General features: G+C 50.6%; 1 protein-coding gene across 1 annotated transcript; it reads left to right on the forward strand.

The window, feature by feature from the left end:
* The first annotated feature begins 587 nt into the window (after window positions 1-587).
* On the forward strand, window positions 588-13,348 carry GALR1 (galanin receptor 1). The gene is made up of 3 exons (XM_007125998.1): window positions 588-1,256; window positions 5,188-5,253; window positions 13,031-13,348. The coding sequence occupies exons 1-3, from the start codon at window positions 588-590 to the stop codon at window positions 13,346-13,348; spliced, it is 1,053 nt and encodes a 350-aa protein (XP_007126060.1).
* Window positions 13,349-16,769: the final 3,421 nt, after the last annotated feature.

Below are 16,769 nucleotides of genomic sequence, written 5' to 3' on the forward strand. Positions count from 1 at the left end.
AAAGGCACAGAGCACTCTCCCGTTTGCCCGAAAACCGCGAGGGGAGAGAGGCGCCGGCCGGCGGGGAGGCGAGGGGAGCCCTCTCCACGAACCGGGCGGTACGTGGCCGCGCGCCCGGCTGTGTCCCCGGAGCGCCGCGGGAAGGGAGCGGCTCAGAGCAACAGGTGCAGCCCGCAGCCACTCCCGGGACGTGGGAGAGACGACCTGCAGGGGCTCGGAGTCGGTAAGGCGCGGAGAGGGCTCTCTCCACCCGCAGGGCTGCACCGGCAGGTCCCTCCTGCCGGGGTCGGGCGGATCAGCGGGCGGTGCCTGGGCCAGGGGGGCCCTGCGTTCCCCGGACAACCGCCCCGGCCCTGGAAGGTCCAGCTCCGGCTCCGGCTCCGGTCCGTGTCCTCTCTCGGGCGGCCCCGGCCGAAAAGACGGTGCCACTAGGCACGGGCGCCCGCGCGCGTGCCCATCAGGGAGGCTCAGGCTCAGAAGCTCGCGCGCTGCGTGCCCGGGGCTGGGTCCCCCGGCGCCCCGCGGCGCCTTCCTTCACCCCCGGCCAGCACCCCTCGCCGGCGCGACCCGGGCGCCCCCCGCGCGCCATGGAGCTGGCGGCCGGGAACCTCAGCGAGGGGAAGGCGGGCGGGCCCGAGCCCCCCGCCCCGGAGCCCGGGCCTCTCTTCGGCATCGGCGTGGAGAACTTCATCACGCTGCTGGTGTTCGGCCTGATCTTCGCGCTCGGCGTGCTGGGCAACAGCCTGGTGATCGCTGTGCTGGCGCGGCGCAGCAAGCCGGGCAAGCCGCGCAGCACCACGAACCTGTTCATCCTCAACCTGAGCATCGCCGACCTGGCCTACCTGCTCTTCTGCATCCCCTTCCAGGCCATGGTGTACGCCCTGCCCACCTGGGTGCTGGGCGCCTTCGTCTGCAAGTTCGTCCACTACTTCTTCACCGTGTCCATGCTGGTCAGCGTCTTCACCCTGGCCGCGATGTCGGTGGACCGCTACGTGGCCGTCGTGCACTCGCGGCGCTCCTCCGCCCTGCGCGTGTCCCGCAACGCGCGGCTGGGCGTGGGCGTCATCTGGGCGCTGTCCTTCGCCATGGCCTCGCCGGTGGCCTACCACCAGCGCCTCTTCCACCGGGACGTCAGCAACCAGACCTTCTGCTGGGAGCAGTGGTCCAGCCCGCGCCACAAGAAGGCCTACGTGGTGTGCGCCTTCGTCTTCGGCTACCTGCTGCCCCTCCTCCTCATCTGCTTCTGCTACGCCAAGGTGGGCGCGGGGCGGGCCCGACGGCCCCCAGGCGGCCCCTGCGGCCCCGCACCCCTTCCCGGGCCCCGCCGCGGCCCCGCCCCTGTGCCCTCATTCCCCAGAGCTTTCTGCGGGGGCCGCGCGGTGACCCTTCGGCTTGGGCTCGCGGCTCCGACGTTGCGCGGGAGTTCCTGGGAGTGCGGGCAACGCCGGGCAGAGCGTGCAGGTCACTCTCCCCGGGCGCCCGGCCTCTCGCCCCGGCCCGGGGCCCTGAGGCTGTCCCGGCGGAAGGCGGCGTCAACGCCCGCTTCTCAGTAGGTGAAAGCCGCGCCGCCCCTTCAGCCCGCGCGAGGGCCACCCCACGTGGCCGCAGGGTCACGGCGAGCGCTCCCTCCTCCTGCGCGCACGCCTTTGCCGGGTGGAGGGTCCGCGCCCCTCCGCAGCGCTCAGCAGGGCCCGAGGGGGAGATTGCCCTGCCCGCGGGGTGCACGGGGTCGGGGGGCGGGCGGGGACCGGCTCTGTGAAGCCGCTGCCTCTGGCGACAGAGCTTTGACTTTCGCCTTATACACAAGTTGGGCGTTACAAATCCAAGGGGTTAGACAGTATTTCTTCACGGGGTCTCGAGGGAGTCCCTAGAGAACTTGGGATGGATGGGCTTCCAGCTGCTGTTTCCCCGGTTCAGTCCTTTTAGGAAGGGGTAAGGAATAGGAAGTGACTCAGGTGGCAGGTCTAAAGCCCTACCGCCGAGAGACACACTGTTGACACACCTCTGGTCCCCCACCCCTGCACCTCCTTATTGGGAAAATGGCTGTTACCTCCCTGGTGCAAGCCTCCCCCTCGTAGCTCAGCACAATCACATTCTCTTTCATTAATAACACAAGAGTCTGAAGATTTTATACCGATCTGAAAGTCTTGTGTATACTGGAGTAAAAGTATATGCTGGATAGTCATGAGACGTGATTCACGGGGTGAGCTCCGCTCTCCCTGACACACCCTCCCCAGACCCATCACCGTGAGAAAAATACTGCTGTAACCACATTCGGAAATTTCCACCATTTTATCTTCATCTCTCTCTCCGTATCTCTCCTAAGGCCGGGACTCTAGGACTCTGAATAATCAGATGAGGTAGAACAGCAGTCATTTCTTATATTCAATTCATAGAGGTTTTTTTTTTCCCCCCAGCAGAAATCTTGACTGAAAGCCACCTGTTTTTGTTTGTCCCCTCCCCCCACATCATCTGTGTTGAGTTAGGTCTGTTTTGAATGGTAATATTTCCGGATGTGATCTGAAAGAATGTCCTGCATCAAAGGGTTATATATAAAGAGATGGGGGAATTGGGAGATCACTGCAGCTTAGCTCTCCGGTAAGTGGCTGTTTTATTCATTTCGTCTTCTGCAAATGCAGATCGAAGCTTGGTTTGCACAGCCCAGTGGTCTCCAATGTGCGCTATCTCACTTAATCTGCAGGCCACCCAGCGGGTTGGAGCTATTGCGCATATTTTATGGATAAGGAAGGAGGGTTCTGGAGGAGTGAAGCAGCTGACCCAGATTATGAAGCTGGTGAAGGGTTCAGGGAGGATTTCAGTGCAGGGATTCCCAGTCCCCCAAGAGAAGCGCAGTTGCTGAGGGCCTGCAGGGCATGGACCTTGGGGCTAGGGTGATTCTTACAATATTTGCTTCTTCATTCATCACGACCTGGATCAGACTTGAAGCATATTCTTCCTTCATTTCCCGAAAGTCTTTGGGGAACATAATTCAGGTCTTCTTAATGGAAACGACAAGGTAAATGTCTAGGAATAAATTAGGTTACGTTTCTGTCATTTGAGAATGTATACAAGTCACACATAGGGAAAAATTTAAAATTTTTCAAAAATCCAAAAAATACATGATCATTGGGATATTTTTTATATGGAAATAGTTTGCTTTTAAGCATAACTGGAAATGTCTTTGGAATTCAAGGTAATATTTGCATATTCATTCCAGGGCTTGAAAAAGTGGGAGTAATGACTTCCAGGTGCTTTCCTTTGGTTCAGTCATTAAGTGTCTGCTACGCGCTGAAGGATTTTTGCTCCTTAAATGTTACATTCAGGACTGATGATTTCCCCAAGGCGCAGGTCAGCTTGCCACGGTGAAAACTCACAAAGATCAAAAGGCATCTAAAATCAGAATGTTCTATAAACTAAACAAAGGAATTGCATTCCAGACTCGACTTCTGCACTTACCGAGTGTTTAGTGGAAGGTCCTCTGCACCTGATGCTCCTTGGGAGACACAGAATGCATGGGCTGGGGGGTGACTCTGGGCCGTCCTCTGCTGCCATGGAGCTGCTCTTGTCCAGCGCTGGTACCCTACTGCCTTCCCTCAGAGGGCATGCTGGTCCTGGACCCTCCTTGGCCTGACATGACGGTGACCTCTGGGCCTGCCCACTCGCCAAGTTCCCCCACATCCCCAGAGACATCCGACGCCCAGGATGACCTTGGCTCAGGTTTGAGTGTGGGGTTTCCTGCACATACTCCTAAATGTGCAGAATGACGGAGAAATGCCACCATGCCATGGTCATCGTCTTGCAAAGAAATGTAATCATAACCCACGTTTTTCTCCTTCGGTGGCAAGTCCTTCGTTGGGTTGCATCATAGTTTATCAACGTGGGTTCACAGTGTGGGCTCTCGAAGTGAAACAGAGCAAAGAGAAACATACTTGGGTGTTTTCTCCATTGACCACTCAGCAACATTCCTTAGGCGTTTTGCAGTTACCGAGACGTGATCCCCCCGAGTTTGCGGAAGGAATGAGTAACCCCCGGGGTAGTGTTATGAAGCAGGTAACATTTGACTTTTCCACATGGAGTCCTCTCCAGGTGACCCTCTCTGATTTTGTTGTGCTGCGCGTCTCCTCTTGTCCCTTGCTTTCGGTGACCAGTGTCCTCCTGTGGTCTTCTGGGAAGGCTGTCCCCAAAGAACCTCTCCAGGCCGGTCCTGTCCAGGCCGGTCCTGTCCAGCCCTTTCCTTCCCCTTGAAAGTTCCCCTCGTTTGTTCCCGCCAAAGCCTCTCCTCTATCTTTGCCTGAGATTTGATTTTTTATACCCCAGTTTCTGCTGGCAGGACAGTAGACTAACCCAGTGTGCTGAGAGTGATCCCAAATGTCCCTGTAGCCGGTGAAAGGCTTGTCTTGTAGAGGATGCTAAGCCTCTGTAGGAAGTGAGACGTAGCTCAGTAGGGCTGGGAATTTGGAGTCGGAAATTCACGCCCCCCATGATGGCTGCTTGACCTGCATAGGAATCCTGAGGGGGTGAATAAGTCCCGTGGCTTCACAATCAGGGAAGGGCCCTCCAGAAGGGCTGCATCCAGCCGAACGGAGCAGGCTTTCACAATAAGTCCAGTTCCATTAAATTACTTCCGTGCTGCGGTGCTTCAGGGGGACAGAGAGGCGGCTGGAACACTGCTTCCAGCTTTTGGAGAGACTCATTGAGTAACCAGTGGACAGTCTAAAGCCCTTAGTCACCCAGAGCTAATTTTCCTTAGATGTTTCACTCAGATGGGACATAAGAAAGAACTCAACACCAGTGTGGCATATGTACAGCCCTCTTGGCCCTGTTGTATAGCTTATGTTGTAAATTCTTACATAGAAGCAAAGTGACTCACATCATTTCTCCTGAGTGTTACATATGGGCAGCGGTGTGGCTCTTTCTGGACGAAACCGCAGAGCTCCCTGCACCAGAACTCTCTGCCAGCAGGTGCTCCGGCCACAGGTGGCACCTGGGCACCCCTCAGGGTTAGAGGAACAGGTGTCCTTGGCAATTCTTAGTCATCGTGACTCCACCACCTCAGGTGAATTTCAGTTTGAATGACGTTGTAAATGATGGTGGTCCCATTTGGGAATGTCAAGAAGTGTCAATGCAAAATGGACAGTGATCTGTGGGGTCTGAGACAAACCGATTTTATTAGTCTGTGTTTTTCAGGTCCTTAATCATTTGCATAAAAAGCTGAAGAACGTGTCAAAGAAGTCAGAGGCATCGAAGAAAAAGGTAATATTCATGGATTTACAGCCCATGCGCCGTTTCTAGAGCTCAGTTTATGTATACTCGTAGCTCGCCTTGCGTCCACCCAGTGCCTGTGACGTTCTGGTTCCTGGGTACAGAGATTTGAAACGAGCCTCGTACCATTAGGCAGAGGGTAGAAACGGGAAGTCAGCTGTGGAGGGTGGCCAGGTGACCGTGCTGCACGAAAACGTGGATGGAAGTCTCGGGAGGGGAGGAAAGGTGCATTTTCTGGATTCTGAGCCTCTTGAGAAGGTATGTTCTAGGTTGGTTGGGACGGAGTGTCGAGTGGCTGGATCCATAGTTTGCATGAAACTGCAGTCATTTTATTGTGTACTTACCATCTCTGATGTGATTCCGGAAGGCCCTGTCTTAACAATCTTTCCAGAGAGTGTTGTTACTGTCCCTGAAGCCTCAGAAGCAGATGCACTGTTCTTCTCTCTTCCTCCCAGACTTGTGCTGACTTTGGCGCGGAGGGGAGAGAACTAAAGACGGGAGGGGCCTCAGGGGAATTCAGCCCATTTTTAATTGTCTTTCTCATCCCGTGAATTCTGAAATCCAGAAGCTTCTTCTGAAGAGTATTACAGCATCTAACATCCTGCAGGTTATCAAACTTCACATTTTGAGGAAAAACTATTTTACAAATGAGGATTAATTTACCTCTTATTCAGATAATATCTATATCATCTCTGATTTTTAGAAAGTAGAATGAAAGTTGATGAGATTATTAGACCATATGATTAGGGAGGAGGAGATTATAACCAGACATCTTTACCCACAAATGTTACTCATAACATCTTAAAATACCTTGTTTTTCCTTCTAAATATTTATTATGATCAAAGGCACATAATTTGCAGAAATTATAGTTTAATCATATTTGCTTTAAAAACTTCTGCATAAAGTACAGCTCTTCCTGACTTTTCCTTGTTTATAAACAATCATGTGACTAAAAACACACCTGTTCTCAGAGTCCGTGAAAAGAAATAGCAGACAGTTGGTTAAAAAGCACAAAATTTAGCTTGTATTTGAAGAGGTGAACACCCTTGGCGAGGGAGGGCGCTTGCTGAACTTCCGCAGAGGCTGTGCCCTTGGAACGTGGTACCTGCTTATGATTGATGCCAAAGATTTTCTGCCTCTTGACAGGAAGGAAATAAAACTTTTCTTTAGCATTGGCTGGATCTTATTTGCATGCTACAGTTAGTTTTAGTCTCTCTATTTGAAAACTGTTGGAGAGAAATTATGGAGGTTCCAGAGGAGAAAAAGTGATTAAAAGAATGAAAATAGATCTTGGAAGAAATGATTAGAAAAGCTTCTGTTTTACAGTAAAATGATCTAAAGATTAGTGATTAGTTTAACATTTACATCGTTTGGTTTTATGTGTATACGTGTGTGTATGGGGGGGGTGTGTGTGTACATATATATTTGGGGGTATATATTATATACGTATGTGTAAATGTAATTCTTACCGTGGGAGAAGTTCTCAGCATTTGGAGGAGGGAAGCTTTTCTCTTCCATGCTCACAACCTCTGACCCTTAATCACCACTGAACAGATGGCAGATCTCTTTTGATATCTTTAATTGCCTCTTTGTTTGCACAGAACAAATAGAGTGTGGTGCTGGGGCGTGTGTGTGTGTGTGTGTGTGTGTGTGTGTTCGCACCTGCGTCTAGGCAAAAGGGATAGCACACAGGTGCAGGGGTGGGGTAGGAAGAGGGAAAGGGAGAGAGAGAGAGGGGGACAAGGAGACGGGAGACAGAGGGGGAAGAGCCGAGGGTCCCGGATGGAAAGCCAGCTTGACTGTCAACCCTGAAGCCGGAGACTGGATTGGCCCCTGGTGATGCGGCCCCGGGTCTTCACACAGAAAAGTGTTCCTGGTGTGTATCCATGTGCAGTTGCTGGCGGATGACGGGGTGATGTGATAAGATTTTTTTTTTTTTTTTTTTTTGCGGTACGCGGGCCTCCCTCTGTTGTGGCCGCTCCCGTTGCGGAGCACAGGCTCCGGACGCGCAGGCGCAGCGGCCACGGCTCACGGGCCCAGCCGCTCCGCGGCACGTGGGATCCTCCCGGACCGGGGCGCGAACCCGGTTCCCCTGCATCGGCAGGCGGACGCGCAACCACTGCGCCACCAGGGAAGCCCCTGTGATAAGATTTTGATCGTTCATTCATTTCAGCTGCGCCCGTTTCCAGCTCCCCTCTCAGTGGCTGAGTAGGGCGCCTTCCTCTGTGCTGTATCCACCCACACAGGGACCCCTTGGTGTTAAGGCTGGTAGCACTCACGGGGCAGAGGGTTAGGTCTTTCATCACAAACGTGCTCAGCAGTTATCCTGCATGTTTGGAGGAAAACACAAACGAAGAGTGTGATTTCCGTTGCCAGAATAGTAGTAATCATAGTACAGAGGCCTGGGCTTGATTGATGCCAGGCTCTGCTGGACGTAAAGAAACGTTTTCTGGCACAAGGCTGATTAGATACTAAAACGAGATTCTTAAACAATTTCCGGAAGACTTCCCAGTGGGATAGACCTCCCCACCGGATGGTTCCTTCTAATAAGGAAGTAGATGCGAGGCCCTCTTGGTACCCTCTCAACCACGAGGTTCTTTCAACAGCTGCTCTTTTTTTCCCCCTCTGGCTGGAAGTAATTCAGCAAGCTTTTTGGCTGTCATTTATACAATTCACAAAATGTTTTTCCTCACTCTCATCTTTTAGTCACTTTTTTCTTCTCTGCCAAGTGCCATTAGACGGATTATGAGTAAAATTCTTTGGAAAAAAAAACCAGATGTCGCAGATGGCTTGAAGAGGAGCATCTCAGAGGAGGAGGAGAAATTAGTATTTTCCAGATACTTTCAGAATGAGGTGTAAAAAGAAGGCAGGCTAATAAAGCAGCCAACCTCAAGGATAGGAATTAGTGTAGAGATTTAGCGCACGACCTTAATGATGGCTTCTTCTCTATCAAACGATGACATGGTGGTTCTGTACTCTGCACGGACACATGGGGAACGTAGGAGGTGCATCAGGTGCACGTCCGTCTGTGACTGAGGCCAGTGATACTGTCAGAAATGAAAATAGCCTCGTTCCCCACAGAGGGGACTTGTCTCCTTACCTGCTGACATTTCAAAGGAGAAGAGCGGAAGCAGCTTTTGCGAATCCTACCGCGGGGACTGTGTGGGTCAGCCTAGGCGCTGTCAACATTGAGGAAATGCTTTAGCCTTCCACTTGGGGTGGATGAGATGATTTGCTTTTGTTGTGGCTTTTGTGGAATTCTTCACCGGTTCTTCAAACACCCGATTGAGATGTTTAGAAAGGCAGGTTCCTGGACAGCTGCCCAATCCCCGTGACCTATGGAAGCAGAGCCATGGGGCACGAGGCCTAGATACCAGAATTTTCGCAAAGCTCTGCCCTGCGGGATGATCTGCTGGAAACCCGCGTTTGTGGTTGTTAGTACAACGCCTTATTTTGACCAGGTCTCGACCTGGAGCTGGCGTATTGCAGGTGCCTGCTTTCTGAGTCGGGTGTTGGAAGCAGTGGTGGCTGCAGGCCCTGTTCTGCAGGGTGGACTTCTTTCCTGCATTCCCTCCCATGTCTTCCCGGTTCCGTGGACCCAGAGGCATCTGCAGCCTCTGCTGCAAAGGAGACAGAGGAAGAAGCCATGTACCGCCTCTGCCTACACGCAGGGATGTGCTCGCCTAACGTGACGCCGTGGCCGTGTGGACGCCTCCAGGGCTGCGGGGCTGAGCGCCAGGGCCCGTGTGCAGGGCGCCCACTGCTGTACCAGCTCTGACGGGCTGAATGCCTGTGAAACAGGCAGAAAATAAACAGTGAACCCTTGCTGACGCTAAGCTGGGAGCACAAACATTCTATTAAACTCTTTTGGGCACAGGCTTTCATAAATGTTATAGTTTGTATAAGTACCGATTGAGTATTCTTTTTTGACTTATATTGTACCTGTAATCCGGTCACATTTCAAAGCTACAGGTAGACCAGGAAAAAGAACCTCGTTCATGGTTCTGAAAAGACCAGTGGAACTGCTAAAAATAAAAGGTAGATTTTGAATGGACTTGGGTAAACAGACAGTAACAAACACCCCATAGAAGACATACCATACTGCCCATTGCCCTACAGTGATGCAAAGATACAATATGGCTCTTATCAATAAGCTGCCGGGGTATATTTCTGCCCTAAGCTTGGTACTTAGTAAGAACTTCCTAAAAGGAACAATGAAACAGAATATCCAGAGAGTATTTTGTGAAGCACAGAGATCTTATTGTCTTAGAAAGAACAGATGATGTGTTCCGTTCTATTTGTAGGTGTAATTATGTCTAGATGGTTTTTATTAAATCATCTGGGAATGTATCCCACACACTAATGGATAAACAGATTGATAGCAGACAATCCCTTAACATATGTGAGCAGATTGCTTGTTTGCTTTGTGTGTCATGGGGCCGGTGGCTTCAATCTGTATACCTGCCACCCTAGAAAAACCTGTCATCAGGTTTGTACCTGAGTTGTTTGAAGTGTTGAAAGGGACCAGGCCCAGTCAGGGAATCATCAGGTTGGGTCACCCTCTTCACAGGCCAGGAAAGTGAAGCCCAGGGAGGTGCCATCATTTTTCAAAGGTCGTTAACCCGTTTATGGCTGATGTCTGTCCTTGGCTTTTGCACGATCCGTGCACCTTCTGATGGTGAGCTTAGCTCTCATCTCCAGCCCCCCTGACCACCGCGTTTGCCTTGACCTCGACCTGAGGTCTGAGCATCTCCTCTCCCATGTCTGCCTGGGTTTCCTGGCTTCCAGCCCGTCTCCTGGACAGACTTCTTCTCCGAGTCAGTCTGCTACCTCAGGTCCCTCCCGGAGGAGTCTTCGTCCTTACGTTCGGGGTGGTGCTGTCCTGAACAGCAGGATTCTAATTCATGGGAAGTAACGGGAAAGTGATTTTGTCGTGTGGGAACATTCCTGCAGGGCCGGGCGCTGAGCTTCTCCCGGGGAAGAATGTGTGGGTCCACAGTGGTTTCCTAGTTGTAGAATCACTTTGCTCCTCCCTGTGAGGTTGTAGGAGAAAGAAGCCTCCTTCCTTCTTTTTCTCTCCTTCCCCTCAACCTCCCCCACACACACTCGTGGATCCCAGGGGACAGGGGACCACCAGGTAGTGCTTACAGTTGATTTAGGGTCGTGACTGGGAGGGGATGACGTGTACCCACGCTCTCCTGCTCTGGGAGGTGTCCTGACGACCAGGGCTTCGACGGTCACGTTTCCACCCTGCAAGTTCAACACAGTCTTTTAGAGCATCGCAGCCTGGGCTCTATCCGAGGAGGAAGAGAGGCTACTGGATTCCCAACCTCAGGGGAGAGACTGAAAGCATCTCTCTCTCTCTCTCTCTCTCTTCGCAGATTGATAGCAGACAATCCCTTAACATATGTGAGCAGATTGCTTGTTTGCTTTGTGTGTCATGGGGCCGGTGGCTTCAATCTGTATACCTGCCACCCTAGAAAAACCTGTCATCAGGTTTGTACCTGAGTTGTTTGAAGTGTTGAAAGGGACCAGGCCCAGTCAGGGAATCATCAGGTTGGGTCACCCTCTTCACAGGCCAGGAAAGTGAAGCCCAGGGAGGTGCCATCATTTTTCAAAGGTCGTTAACCCGTTTATGGCTGATGTCTGTCCTTGGCTTTTGCACGATCCGTGCACCTTCTGATGGTGAGCTTAGCTCTCATCTCCAGCCCCCCTGACCACCGCGTTTGCCTTGACCTCGACCTGAGGTCTGAGCATCTCCTCTCCCATGTCTGCCTGGGTTTCCTGGCTTCCAGCCCGTCTCCTGGACAGACTTCTTCTCCGAGTCAGTCTGCTACCTCGGGTCCCTCCCGGAGGAGTCTTCGTCCTTACGTTCGGGGTGGTGCTGTCCTGAACAGCAGGATTCTAATTCATGGGAAGTAACGGGAAAGTGATTTTGTCGTGTGGGAACATTCCTGCAGGGCCGGGCGCTGAGCTTCTCCCGGGGAAGAATGTGTGGGTCCACAGTGGTTTCCTAGTTGTAGAATCACTTTGCTCCTCCCTGTGAGGTTGTAGGAGAAAGAAGCCTCCTTCCTTCTTTTTCTCTCCTTCCCCTCAACCTCCCCCACACACACTCGTGGATCCCAGGGGACAGGGGACCACCAGGTAGTGCTTACAGTTGATTTAGGGTCGTGACTGGGAGGGGATGACGTGTACCCACGCTCTCCTGCTCTGGGAGGTGTCCTGACGACCAGGGCTTCGACGGTCACGTTTCCACCCTGCAAGTTCAACACAGTCTTTTAGAGCATCGCAGCCTGGGCTCTATCCGAGGAGGAAGAGAGGCTACTGGATTCCCAACCTCAGGGGAGAGACTGAAAGCATCTCTCTCTCTCTCTCTCTCTCTCTCTCTCTCTCTCCCCGAGGAGCAAAGGCCCTAGAAGAGAATGGAGGGGGATGGGCTCTGGAGCAGGGCAGGGAGCCGGCCAGCGCCCCGCCCTGTGATTCAGTTACAGGACTGAGCTCACAGACCTGCCCTAAGGCTCTGCGGTCCAGACAGCCCTGGGTGCTCAGAGCCGGCGATGCGGCTGCCGTTACCAGGTAGACCTTGTGGGATGTTCTCGCCCTGAGCGCCAGCTGTCCAGAGCACGGTTTGGCATCACATAGACCGGCCTCCAGCTGTAAGTCTGCATCCCGCCGGGGGACACCAGGCGCTGTCCTGGCCAGGCTAGGTCTCAGTTTCCTCATCGACACCGCGGATCACGATGCGGTCTGCCCGGATTGGTGGCAGCGAGTGAAGAACGCACAGCCAGCGGTCGGCCGAGGTCGCCTCTCGGCGCCCCCCACCCAGCCCTGGTTCTGCCGTCAGGCGGTTGAGCCCAGCTTCCAACCTCTTAAGGAAGAAACCAGCTGATGGCTTTCTATTTTATAGTTTAAAAAACGTTGATAGCCCGCCGTCTTTTGCTCGAATCCCTAGAGATGGAGTTTTCAGTTAGTTGCACTGTTAGCTTTTCAACGTGTCCCGATTTGGCGGTGATGGAACACAGGAAAAGTGTCCCAAGACTTAATCCCAGCCCTTTAGGTTTGCAGCCCGTGGCGGGCACTCAGAACAGATGCAGCGGGGAAACGGGGGCACGCGCGTGGTGCACGGGAGGGAAGGCTCCTCCCGTTCCGAGGTTCTTGCTCAGGGCAGATCTTCTCCCATCATCCGCTCAGCAGAAATCTCAAAGGACGCGTGTGGACCCTGCCTCTGATTTCTAGGTGTTTCAGATTTAGGAGCGGCGGGGAAGGGTTGCGACACAAGCAAACAGGGAGACAGGCCCTGAAATGGCTCTCTGGACCCACTGCATGTGTTGGGGTCTCTAAGTTTGTCCAAGTTCAACATGGAGAAATAAACCTCTCCTCTTGTCTGTTGAGGCCACTCTTGGGAACAGCGTTCGCGAGCTCAGCTGAGCTGCCTCCCTGGCCTCAGTCTCACCGTGTGCCGTGCACCGGTTGTAAAGTTACCGTGTTCAATCGGTGTGCTCCTGTCGCCGTGACTCAAAGCACGCTTCCTGTTAGCCACATGCGTTTCGCATACCTGCTAGAATCAGTCCCTATGGAGGGTCAAGGCCGGTCCTGGGCAAGTTTTGAACAAAACTGCTGCACGAAGTGAAGGTTAACACCTCAGGCGGATATAGTACTTACCTGATCCTGTGAGAATACACAGAAAATTCTCTCAGGGCGCGCTGCAAAAGGCTGGGTTCCTTTCCTGCTGTAATCGATGCATCGCCTTTCTTTTCCTTCTCCTAGACCGCGCAGACGGTGCTGGTGGTGGTCGTGGTTTTCGGGGTCTCCTGGCTGCCTCACCACGTCATCCACCTCTGGGCTGAGTTTGGGGTCTTCCCACTGACGCCCACCTCCTTCGTCCTCCGGATCACCGCCCACTGCCTGGCGTACAGTAATTCCTCCGTGAATCCCATCATTTACGCGTTTCTCTCTGAAAATTTCAGGAAGGCTTATAAGCAGGTGTTCAAGTGCCACGTTCGCAACAAGTCACCTCTTAATGACACTAAAGAAAATAGAAGTCGAATAGACACCCCGCCATCAACCAATTGCACTCACGTGTGAAAAAAGATCAGCGTGTTCTTCGTGCGGCGTTGCCATACTTGTGGACTAGACACATAAAAAATACAAAGAGGTGTTAAGCAAGGCAGCAACTTGCTATCTTTACAACAATTCATGTTATATTAATTAAATTCCACTTGTGTTTAAAAAGTACTTTGATCTACCTGGAAAATCCCTAGGTCTAGTGAAGATTACTTCTAAATTTTATTTTATTTCTAAATTCTATTCCATAAGCAAAAGGGAATAAAATAGTTTTATACCTCTTAAGAAATGAAAGTGTAGTAGAATTTCCTAGGTTTGTTCAATTCTTCATAGGATAAGGAATAAGGACCTAGAAAGATGGCCAGGAATACTTGGGATCTACATTTTGAAGCACATTTAGTTAGAAAACGTGTTTGTGCTTTAGTTCTTCAATTTTAAGATAAGGGGCAATATTAAAACTGTGTGTTTTAAAATACGATCATGGACACGTGAAAGTGTTCCCTGAGCTTTATTTTTGCGACCGTTTATATTGAGACACTGCTATTTGATGGAAATAAGTTTAGTGCACATGTCACATTTGCTCCCAGTTGTAAATAGTGTACAGGGCTTCTGAGTTCTGCTGCGTCTGTCTGCGATCGTGAGGTCCGTTAAGTTTATCTCAGGAGGTCAGCAGTTGTTGCGGCCATAACCCTGGGTGTCAGCCATCGGGATGTCAATTAAAAGCTATCCTGTGAACTTAGTCTTTATTGAGTTGACTAAAAAAATCAGGGAAAATCACCACCTGCAGCTATTCTAATAGTGGAAGCTGTGAATGAGATTATGGACATTAAAATTATATATATATATTATGTAATATATATATTATATTACATAATATATATATGTGGCAAGGTATTAGCTATGCCTTGAATGGAATCTACCCAAAAGAGAGAATTTTTAAAATGTCAGTGAAGATGATGTACAGAAAATAATTTCCATAAATTCAGAACTTAGCAAGTCATATGAGATCATTGTCATATGCCATGTGAGGAAAGCACACTAAATGTTTGGTTCAGATAAATTTTGAAGAAAACAAATCTTATGAATGGCTATACCTAGGGATATCATATCTTGTACAAACAAATGCTTTTTTCATTAAATTTGTTATGATGTCTAATGCACATTTACCCCAAACATCATTCCCTCTGGAAATGTTAATTTGGAGTTCAAATCATCATGACCTGAGTTTCAAATGTAGTTTTTCTGATGATTTCATATTTACAATGAGAAAATAGTATGAAAAGATTAAATGATCCTATATTAGAAAATAATTTTCAGACTGTAAGGCTTTGATATATTTTAGGACGATACAAAAGCAAGATTTTTTTAAAAAGAAATGTGTGTAATGTACACCTGTGTCAAATCAGGACTTCATGTGAAATACCAAATTTTAGATCAAAAAACCCAACTCGATGTAAGTCTTTGCATGTTAACTTCTCTAGTTCATGAATTTACTTTCAAAATTATATTCCTCCAGAAAACAGTGTTTACATTTGCAATGGTATAAATAGTTCTCTGGACAGAATAGGAGAAAATTATCAGAGAGGGTGGGAAAGCATGAGCTTTCGTGTTTGATGGCCAGGGAAAAAACTATGTATATGTGTATGTGAGTATCTTTAAGAACAACGTGAGTCCTTTGCACGGAAAAATTTTTGCACTTTATTCAAATATAGCAGCAGATACATTTTATCCTGATGATGATACCTCATGTGCTTTGCGGAACCTGAAGCTGCCGTTGTAAATGCCGGGACAACTTCTGGGTGTGTGAACGCACGCAGCTGCACAAAGAGCTGCCTCCTGGTTGCCTTTGGACTTGCGTGGATGACGGCGATTCCCTGCACCATGGCTGTTCTCTTGTTTTCCTCTTCTGTTTTCCACGCACTCAAATGAAGTATTAAAACAAATACAGTAGCCAATGCTGCTCTTTTCTAAGAAGTGTTGAGAATGGGCTTCGACACGATGTATTTACCCTTGTAATGCCTTGGCCCCTCCCGGATGACGTGATCGCGGACTTGCAAAACCCCAGTGTGCCGAGTGTGAAAGCAGATCGCTTCATTTTATAGTCAGAGAGGATGTTCTTCGTGCCATCGTCATTTTAATCAATTCCTCTTGTTGGGAGTTGAGGTTATCTCTTCCTCTAACGGGTATTGTTGCTGATGATAACGTAGGTCTGCAAAGATGTAAAACCCTGTAAAGTTTCCTGAGCGAGAGGTTGCTCAGCAGCCCCAGCTGCTTCCCGGGGCTCCGATGTCCTCAAGTGTAATTAACGGGACCCATTCAGAGGCCCCGCCCCTTCTTCACTGTATTACCCAGCCCCCTGCCTTCCTCCCAGCAGCCAGGCTGAAGGAGAGACACCCAGTGCGTCTTTTAAGTCCGGCTGCCGGATAAACCTTGTTTTTCAGTGAATTTCAAAGAAAACTGATGCTTTCTCCTTAGATGTGGCTGCCTTAGTGCCCCAGGGCAGCTGTTATTTTTCTGGGCCTTTTCCTTCCCCATGGGGCGGTGGCTCTGGAATATTTACATAGCGGGCAGGCGTGCTGGCTGTTTCATATGCATGAGCAACAGTTTTGGCTCCCTGCTGATGGAGATGGGGACTCCGATGAGGATACCGGAGACCGTCTTGGCCTGTGTTCCCAGGAAGAGTTTAGGTAGAGTCTCTGCTGTTCTGACCACGCATGTGCTCGGCACGGTGAGGGCTGAGGCCATTTTCTACACTTGATCTTAGCCAAAAGGCCAAGAAGCGATGAGGCCGTTTTCTGAACATCTTCGGGAAATACTTCTGCTGTAAATGGGATCGCTCTACTGCACACATCGGGAATCAAACCATCGTTCTCCCCTCCTCCGGCTCTCCCAACCCCTGTGCTTCTCTCCTAACTTGCTTCTAGGCAGAGTTCCTCACGCTGACATGTACCACAGGAAAATTCCTGCTTCACCCCAGGCGTGCCAGTGGAGGGGCGTCTGAACTGCGTGAGCCGCGCAAGGCTGAGAGCTTCTGTCACTCAACTTCCCATGGGACCCTGCGTATGACTCTGCATTTGCTCAGTGTCTCAGATGCATTGAGATGGTGCAGAAGTGATTCCGAGACGTTAGCTGAAACCCAAGGTCAGACTTCTGGGCAGGAGAGAATCCATTCCCTTTCCACAGATGACACAGATACCTGTACGATCCCAAGTGCTTGTGTTCAAGCAGCCTTGCATTGAGGAAAGCAACGTACTGTTCAGCTTCGTCATGTTCTTGCTTAAAAAGTTATTAAACATGTATATAAACCACGTGGTCATGTAAGTTGAGTCAAGAGATCAAGGTGGCTCCTTCTGGAAACTTACCATCTAAAATTTGTCGGGCTTCCTTGGTGGCGCAGTGGTTGAGAATCTGCCTGCCAATGCAGGGGACACGGGTTCAAGCC

Source organism: Physeter macrocephalus, chromosome 19 (assembly GCF_002837175.3).
Source record: "Physeter macrocephalus isolate SW-GA chromosome 19, ASM283717v5, whole genome shotgun sequence".
Lineage (NCBI taxonomy): Eukaryota > Metazoa > Chordata > Mammalia > Artiodactyla > Physeteridae > Physeter > Physeter macrocephalus.